Source organism: Trachypithecus francoisi, unplaced genomic scaffold (assembly GCF_009764315.1).
Source record: "Trachypithecus francoisi isolate TF-2019V2 unplaced genomic scaffold, Tfra_2.0 Lachesis_group12, whole genome shotgun sequence".
In the NCBI taxonomy this organism is placed as follows: domain Eukaryota; kingdom Metazoa; phylum Chordata; class Mammalia; order Primates; family Cercopithecidae; genus Trachypithecus; species Trachypithecus francoisi.
Genome location: NW_022681457.1, coordinates 80,117,724 through 80,127,328, shown reverse-complemented (window position 1 = coordinate 80,127,328; position 9,605 = coordinate 80,117,724). Strand labels below are relative to the sequence as shown.

At 44.2% G+C, this 9,605-nt stretch overlaps 1 protein-coding gene across 12 annotated transcripts in view; it reads right to left on the bottom strand.

Moving 5' to 3' along the window:
• ERI3 (ERI1 exoribonuclease family member 3) overlaps positions 1-9,605 on the bottom strand; it is a 134,122-nt gene that overhangs the window by 112,599 nt on the left and 11,918 nt on the right. For 10 of the 12 annotated variants that reach the window (XM_033226703.1, XM_033226706.1, XM_033226700.1 and 7 more), the window contains one exon: positions 5,250-5,527. The exons of the other annotated variants lie outside the window; for them this stretch is intronic. In XM_033226703.1, the coding sequence (XP_033082594.1) occupies positions 5,250-5,504 (255 nt within the window). In that variant the 5' untranslated portion in view covers positions 5,505-5,527. The remainder of the gene's footprint in view (positions 1-5,249; positions 5,528-9,605) is intronic. 12 annotated transcript variants of the gene reach the window in all.

Here is a 9,605-nt window from a genome sequence, read left to right as displayed (position 1 = left end):
CTGTCACCATCAACCCTCCCCACCTACCCTTCAAAAATAACAGCATCTGGACAATTTTCTGGAAACGAGAAACTCCTTTACTCATAGTTCTAACTCAAAATGCAGATGGACTCTCTTCAAGGTTTCCGTAAAAGGGAAAAAAATGCCCCTGTGGACAAAGACCAAACATTAGAAACCTCAACCCCAAAGGTCATTTTTCTCCAAAGGTATGGGCACTTGAATACAGATGAGAAGGCAAACAGTCAGTGGGGCTGCTGCAGAGCAGAGACAAAAAGACTACCCAGGAGCCTGACGGATGGCCAGAGCACTTGGGGAGGAAAGCAGGTAGCCGCCAGGATGGCAGCTTCTCGGATGGGGAGAGCTGGGCTGCACCCTCCCTCCCTGGTCATCCAGACAGCTAAGGTTACCTCCTCCTCCCAACGTGCTGTGGCCTATACCTCATTTTCCTCACTTACATTTGCTTTGGTCTCTTCTGAACACTGAGGTGGTGAGCGAACTTGCCCCAAGGTTAAAGATACACAATTAAAGATCCCACCAAAGCTTTCAGGCTGCTCTCTGGGCCTCAGGGTCACAACAACCATCATTCGGTGCACATCCACACCAAAATGAGCAACATGAACTCCTGCTAGCGAGGACAAAGGAGGCACAATTCTCCTAAACCAGAAACAAATCTGCCTCTATGTCAGGAAACAATTCCTAAAACAAGAAAGGAGCCGCATTCCTGAAATGTAGACCCTCTAAAACATTTTAAACCATCTAAATTAACATTTAAGTGAAAAAAATGTTTTCAGATGAAAAACAGTCTCCTATTCAACCAATACCTATCATGTTAATCTGAATCAAAACATGTAACACAAATAAAATGAGTGCAAAAACCAAAACACCAAAGCCTATGACTGGCAAGCCAAACACTCCAGTTTCACCTAGCTGAACAAAGTACAAAAGTAAACAGCAAAACTGATGACAAATGGAAAATACCATGTTTTACCATGTTTATAACCAATACTGTTACTCACCCAACTACAACAGGGCTTACACCTGTTAGTTTTTCACAATGGCATTCCTTTAGGATAGTCCCAATAAGCTGACTCAGCTAACTCAGGGACTTCTGGAAATCAAAGATAGGTAAAAGAGCCCCACATTAAGCCTCCAAACAGGCCATGGCCTAAAACTGTTTCTGCCTCCTATATACTCAAGGGGTGTGACACATTCTCATAAAAACAGAAGTGTACTATGCAGAGTCTTGAGTACTGAAAGTTCCTACCGGCTGTGGTGGCTCACACCTGTAATCACAGCACTTTAGAAGGCCGAGGTGGAAGTATCACTCGAATCTAAGAGTTTGAAACCAGCCTGGGCAACATAGTGAGACCCCATCGTTATAAAAAAAATTAACAGAAAATTAGCCAGGCATGATGGGGCATACCCATAGTCCCAACTACTTGGTAGGCTAAGATATCTGGGAGGATTGCTTGAGCCCAGGAGGTTGAGGCTGAAGGTGGAGGCTGCACTGAGCTGTGATCACACCACTGCACTCCAGCCTGGGCAACGGAGCAAGACTCTGTCTCAAAAAAATATATATATATATATAGAAAAGGGAGCTGGTCAGGAGAAGAGCCTGGATGGTTCTCATTCATGAGCCCAGCCCTACTCCCAGGAGGCACGCAGACCTTACTCATACAGAATCAGGCTGGGGGCGGTGGCTCACGCCTGTAATCCCAGCACTGTGGGAGACCAAGGTGGGTGGATCACCTGAGGTGGGGAGTTCGAGACCAGCCTGACCAACATGGAGAAACCCCGTCTCCACTAAAAATACAAAATTAGCCGGGCATGGTGGCGTATCCCTATAATCCCGGCTACTCGGGAAGCTGAGGCAGGAGAATCGCTTGAGGCAGAGGCTGCGGTAAGCCGAGATGGCGCCACTGCACTCTAGCCTGGACAACAAGAGCGAAACTCCATCTCAAAAAAAAAAAAAAAGAATCAAAGAATCTCTGTCAAATGGAGAGCCATCAGCCATTTTGAGAGAGCACTAAGGAAGGCTGATCTAAGGTGTATACCTTATTCTGGTCCTTTTGCTGTCTCTTCTGGCAGTTCATTCTCATCCCAAATCTCAATCTTTCCTGCTTCCATTTAAACTTCTTTCTTTTTTGTCCCTATTAAAATCAAGAGCAAGTTGTTATCATACTCCTTAGAATAACTACTCCTCAAATGATGAATTTATTCAGTCTGGACAAGAAATCAGTCACCAAAACTATATTCAATTTATTTTCTAAGTTCTATTTTTGTGCCTCTAATGATTTTTGGTCTAATTCCTGAGCTTTTCCAATTTCTCCACTTCCCTTGTTGACCAGAAGACCTAAACAGCACAGAGACTCTAATAAGAACCTGACCTATGTTGACCTCAATGGAAGGATGCTATTCTATCTAGGACTGACAACTTCTCCAATCCATCTTCTTGGCTTTCTCTGAATCCCATCAGGATCCTGCTACCTGCAAACCTTAAAAAAGCTCTCCCATAAAAAAGGGAGATTTTAAATTGCTACTAACAAGTTTCAACCTGCCGTCCCTCTTCTGAAGGTGGTCTTTCCTGAAGGTGGTCTGATGGGTAGTCCAACACAGATGTCTGGCCCCAAACTCACCTTCCCAACTGTTGATCACAGCATTGTAGAGGTTTAATGAAGTCAAGATGCATTACATTTATCACTTGCCCTAGATCCACTCAAATCCATCACTATGTCACAGCAAGAAGTTAGATTGATCTGACAGGATTTGCTCTTCTTCACAAACCCATGTAAGTTATTACTCAGTGCCCCACGCTCTTCTAGCTGTTTGCTGATTGATTATCTGACGATCAGGTCAAGTATCTTCTCTGGAATCACAGTAAACTAACGGGTCTATAATTTCCAAGATCATTCGTATTCTCCTTTTAAAGATAAGCAAGACAGCAAATGCTTCTTCCCGAGTTCTCTAAAGCAACAGCTAATGCTTTGCTAATAATGAACCAGGGCAGCCAATTCCTTAAGTGCCCTTGGAATCACATCATCAGGGTTCATTGATTCTGGAGATAATCTTTAATCAGGCCCAGATCCTGGTAAACAATGTGAAGCCCTAACTCAGCCTGGGTCTGGAAGGTCTTGGTGCCTAAGCCTGGGAAGAAAGTTGGTGATACAAGCTGTTTAAATCTGTACTGCATGATGCCTTCAGCATTGTGATAAATAAATAAATAAGTAAAAATAAAGCCCTTGAAAGAGAGATGAAAGGTGACATTGACAGACCAAACTGAGACATGATTCAGGCTTCACCTTCAGGAATATTGGCAGGACCCTCTGCAGGACAAGAAAACAGAGCTACATAATTATCTGAGCTTATAATCTAACCGATAAGGTAAGAAAATATACATATATAAGCATATGCCAGAAAGCAGTAAATGCCATAACAGAGGTGCCAAGCAATTATAAGGGATCAGAAGAAGGATGAATCCTATGTGACAGAGATGTGTTAGATTTTAGTCTCATGTCCCACTAGGGCTTACCCAGTGACTGAAGTAGAAGAAATAATATGACATATTAAGATTTGGATCTCTGATTCCCAATGTGGAAGAATCTACAAAACCAAAATTCCCAACGTACCACCCAGCTGCCCCCCGTACCACACCAGAGAAACTCCAATCGCTTGGGGAGGCAGGGAAGAAGACTCTACAGTACAGGCAGGAGCAAGAGGCAGAGAAAGTAAGTGTGGCTTGAGTAGCTCCCAAGCTGCACTCCCTTTCACCCAAAGGACATTCCTTTAGGATATTCTCCTTATCCAGCTCCTGTGTTCCCAGCCCTCAGTAGACCTCATTCCAATGCCCCAAAGGCAGACCAATGCATTAAGGGACTACAGAAAAGAGGAGAGGAGAAAGGGAAAACTAAAGAGGCTGTTGTATCTGCTTTATGTAAAATAATCTACCATTCTATCCCTCCCTGAAAAAACCAACCATGACAAATGAACCCAGTTTATCTTTGAATGGACCACACTCCTCCCTACCTTCCAAGTGCCCAATGCTGAGGTCCCCTTCTCTCCCTCCTCCTTACGACTGAAAGCTGTTCCCAGAGCAACATGTCTATGCACCCCCAAATCACAGTCTATAACCTAACCCTGTAGAGAAGAGTTACAGTCCTAGAGCCAGGCATATTCAATGCACCAACACTACAATGAACTGCTACATCAGCCCCCAAACATTCCCTCAAAGCAAACACCACATACTTCAATATCACCTGCAGCTAATCCAAGCCTCCTAGTAGCATTAACTTAAAAGCTAAAAGGTCTTTGAACACAGCTGGTGGCTAATGAAAAAAAGCAAGCAAAGAAATCGTCCTTTCCAACAGACCAACAATGGTACTTGCTCAGGTTATCTAATGCTGCATAACAAATCATCCCAAAACTTGGGCTTAAAACGTCAATAATCATTTGTTATCCCTCACAGTTCCTGTGAGTCAGGAATTTTACAATGGCTCAGCTGGCTGGTCTGGCTCAAAGTCTCTCCTAAGGTTGAGGTCACATGTCCACTGGGGCTGCAGTCATCTGAAGGCCTGACCGGGGCTGGTAGATTCACTTCTAAGAGAGCTCATTCTCATGACTGGCAAGTTGGGCACTGGATTTTGGCTAAGAGCCTCAGTTTCTACACACATGTGCCTCTCCACAGTGCTGCTTGAGTGTCCTGGCAGCATGACAGCTGGCTTCCCCCAGAGCAAGTGGTCCAAAAGAGCAAAGTGGACTGCAATACTTTTTATAACTTACCCTCAGAAGTCATACATTATCTCTTCCACTGTATTCTATTAGCTCTACAGGAATATCTTTGATTCAGTGCAAGAGGGAAACTACCAAGGGTGTGAATAGCAGGAGTCTAAGGATCACTGAAGTCATCTTGGAGGCTAGTTACTATAGTACTCCTTAAAGGAACAAGTGGCAGTAGCAGGAGAATGGAAGAAAGAAGAGAACAGAGAATGGAAGGACGGGAGAGAAGGAAGTATGTTGATTCCCAAAAGCTGAGACCAGAGAGAAACAATGTACCCAGTTCTCTCCAGAGACTTCTCAGGTCTACCTTACACTAGCATACCTGAAACAAGTCCTGCTTCCTAGACAGGAACTCTAAATGAGGAGCTAAAAGACAGGAAGGCATGAGAAAGCTCCTTTTGGTCCCAGGAAGCAAAACTATCCTCCCTCCCTCCTTGCCCACCCCACCTTTTCTAAAGCAATGATGGAACAGTTACCTGAGGATGAATCTGTGGCTTGTCGCACGTGGCCTCAAAGTCCAGCACTAAAAAGTAGTGATACCTCTGGGGAGGGAAGGACACCATTGCCGCCATGGATGCGCCAAAGCCGTGGGCCGCCAGCTTTCTGGTGGATATGGAGCAGAACTCCGGAACACCACAGGGAGAAAATAAGTGGGAGCCCAGCACTTTTCTTGCTCTTGAAAGTAAATACGAAGAAAATCGAGCTGCTCCAGTCTGTAAAGGTGCTAGCATTGAACATCCAGAAGCATCTAAAACTTAGGGGAGGAAAGTTTAAAAAAAAAAAAGAAAGAAAAAAAAGAAAAAAAAGAAAAAAAAAAAAAAAGAACAGAGAGCCTGGGTTACTCCCTCCCACTGTGGCCCTGTTCCATCTAGTCTTCAGGAATATCCACGCAACACGGGCCACTCCCTAGTGTTTCTGGGCCCCTTTTCTAAATCATAGTATTCGTTACTAAAGTTCAAGACCCTAATAGCAGCACCTGCAGCATTATTACAGCTCTGAGTCTCCCAGATCATTCTCAAAACAACATGCAACACTGGCCTTCATCTTTAAATGGAGCTCTAAAGTTCGAAAGAGAGAAAAGAGAAAAATTGTGCAGTCACTTCTCAGGTGGCAACAGTTAACATTAAAGCTATGGGCCCAAAGTAACATGAGGTGACCCTGTTATGTACAAATCAGTCCTGGAAGCTAAGTAGACTCAGACAAGCAGCAGAAAATGTCCAAGGCTCTTTTCTCAGCTCCACTAGGAGCCATGTGCCCCTGGCTTTCCAGTCTGTATCTTGATGTCTCCACATACCCTCCTCCCCTCTCCCAAGGTGAAGGCAAACAAAGTGAATCACAGGGGAGTTTGCTCCCAACATTTTGGTGATCCCCCAGCCCCCACACTAGTAAGTGGCACCCTGGGGGAATGAACAGTGCCTGGAGAGCACAGCTGGCAACAGCCTTAGGCCTTCTCATTTGCTGCCTTAGACTCAGTCTCTACTAGAGGCCCTGAATGACTGCGAGACTTTTTAAATAGGGAAGAAAAAGAAAACCCAGATGTGGCAGTAATAGGAGCATGGCTAAAAGTCTAGTAAAGTTTTCTGAGTTACATGTGCAAAAAAAAAAAAAAAGGAATCACTTTTCCTTTAAGTTTTCCCCTTAAATTTGCAGAATGCCTGCTCCTCAGAGGCCTAACCAAATATAAAAATCAAAGCCTAAGTTTTACTCACAAATAACTCAAACTTCCTTAAAAAGAAAGAAGGAACAAAGCAGAAATGTTGTCTTTCTCCCTTTAATACCCAACATTCAAATTTCTCTCAACTTTAATCCTCAAATAAGAAATCTCACTGTACAACACAGTAATGGCCATAGTTTGTGCTTTCTGAAGCCCCATTCCAACACAGCCAAAGGCTTGCCTCTGATGGCTGCAAGTGGGCACCTGGCTCCCTTCACACAGGGTAGAGGGGATAGCACCTTGTGAAGTACAGCGTATACTCAAAGGCAATTAGGTCACTACCTGAACAGAAGCAGATAATGCCAAGTATGGCTGTCTTCCCATCTCTCTCCTGACTCACTGAATGAGCTACAGTAACTTGCCTATATATTTACTAGGACATATGCTAGTGTAGCTCCTCGATTTCCCTATCCCTATAATGAGATTTCAGGGGGATTCAGTGGTGCTAAGACCAAAAAATATTTTAAGTTCTTCGTGGATCCTGCACAAGCACAGCACTTGTTTTCACCACTGCTTTATAGCCTCACCAAAAATACAGCCAAAACTTAGCCCCAGTAGACAAACGCCAGCTTGAGTTTCACTATGGAGTCTCCTGGAAAGGCAAGAGGGCCAATATCCCTTTGAAAGCCAGAATCTTCTCATCGCCTATTCCTGAACAGTACTGGAAGCCTTGATGAGATAGGAGACACCAGTCTGCTCAAATTACCCATTCTAGTTTGGATTCAAAGTGCCTCAAGGACTTAGACTCTTCTCTAACCCCATAAAAAAGTGTAAAGACTTCCGAAAATCTTAATGTTCTACAATGTGCATAGAATATGCATTGTATGTACAGTCAGTCAGATCCTGTCTACCAAACACTATAAGCAATTAAGCATGATGAGCAAGGAGGGCTTCCAAGCTTGAATCCTGGCTTTACCACTTACTACCCATGGCACCTTGGGCATGCTGTGTTCTTCAATTCCTCATCTGTAAGATGGCAATAACTATAGCACCTACTCCTTAAGTGAGAATACCATGAGACAACACATGCAAAGCACTAAGAGCAGTGTCTGGCATATAAGGGCTTAATATATATTAGCCTAATGTTATTACTACTATCCTATTGGGCTATGCCTACCTGGCCAAGCCTGGATCCCCCAGATTCTGGGCCCACAAATCCAATTAACTCATAAGGCAGCCTCAGAGAGTAGTATCGATGTCTTCTGCAACCCTAAAATGCTCTAGACCTCTGACAGAGCATACTATACATACCCTATTCTGATGGCCAGTGGTTCTCCTGCCTGCAGGCCTTGCTTTTTCACCTGATTTCATCTATATCAAAAAGCTTCTTTTGGCCAAGCACAATGACTGACACCTGTAATCCCAGCACTGTGGGAGGCTGAGGCAGAAGTATCGCTTGAGCCCAGGAGTTTGAAATCAGCCTGGGAAACACAGTGAGACCCCATCTCTACAGAAAAGAAATTAAAAATTAGCCAGGTGGGGTGGTGAATGCCTGTAGTCCCAGCTACTTGGTAGGCTGAAGTAGGACGATCGCTTGAGCCCAGGAGGTTGAGGCTGCAGTGAGCTGTGATGGCGCCACTGCACTCCAGTCTGAGTGACAGAGCAAGACCACAACTCAAAAACAAAACAAAACAAAAAAGCTTCTCTTGTAGAAGTCTTGAGAGTAGACATTAGGAGGTCAGGCCTCCACATATCAGCAGTTACTGGATTCCACACTTCCCTTACTTCTAACAACCAAGTTCAGTTCAAGTCAAGAAACAGAGGGTAGCTCTTCCTCTTCCCTTCCTGCAAAACTCAATCCTAAAGCCATTAGGTGCAGCAGAAGAGGGCAGATATCTGTAACAGGTGGAGTAGGGTGAGCCAGAGAGGTCTGGGGGACACTGTCAGAGCCCAGGCAGGGTGACGAAGACATCCTTGCAGAGGTGGGAAGGTGTGGTACAGCATGTCAGAACCAAGGGGGTGTGGAGAGCATCCATGTCGGCTGGCAGTCTGATGTGGGGTGACATAGGCAGGGTAAAAGAGGCACTCATGAGGGGTAAAGGGCAGTGGCAGTAATAGGAGATTAGCTACCTACAGAGGAACTGATCAAAGTGCATATATTAAGGATAATGGGACCCAAGTTTCTCACTGTTACAGAAAGGAGTTAAAATATGGAAACGGAGAAAATCTGTGGTGTTGGATTGGAATTGGCAGGAAGAATGTGAACTCATGGTTTTTGATTAGATGTATATCAGATAGACAGATGGATACACACACACACACACAAATATACATACATATGCATATATACTTCTGTTTAAGGAAGAGCCAGGGAGCAGTAACAATGGCAATGAGCACACCTAGCACTCCATTGCCTTCTAGTTTTTTTTTAAGACAGGGTCTTGCTCTGTTGTCCAGGCTGCAGTGCAGTTGCACAATCACAGCTCATTGCAGCCTCGAACTCCCAGGCTCAGGCAATCTTCCCACCTCAGCCTCCCAAGTAGCTTGAACCACAGGCACATGCCACCACATCCAGCTAATACTTTTTTTTTTTTGTAGAGATGAGAGTCTCACTATGTTGCCCAGGCTGGTCTCAAACTCCTGGGCTCAAGTGTTCTTCCCACCTTGGCATCCCAAAGTGCTGGGATTACAGGCATGAGCCACAGCACCCAGTCCCAGTTGCCTTCTAAATACCATTCTCCACTAAAAGAAACAGAGGTCCTTAGAGAAATGGCTGATTCCAGGGATGCAGCAAGAGAAAAACAAGATAAGCCCATAACATCTTGTACCACAAAGCAAGGAAACACCCAAAGAATGATGGGAACATACCAAAAGCATACAGAAGCCACCCACTGGCCAAGAAACAATGATAGTAATGGATTATAATGCACTGAATAGAAAACCATGAGTCCATAAAGATATAAATCAATAAAATTAAACTTTGATGTGAGATATTTACATAGTTTCAAAGTATCTCCCCACGAAATATTTATTAATTACAACGAGGAGTAATTTTATGATGGAGAAGCCTGGCAGACATCACCTTAATCAAGTGATCAAAGCGAACATTATCAATAATGGGATAAATCAAAATCATGTAACGAAAAGAACAAAGCATCATTTCTGACACATTCCTGAA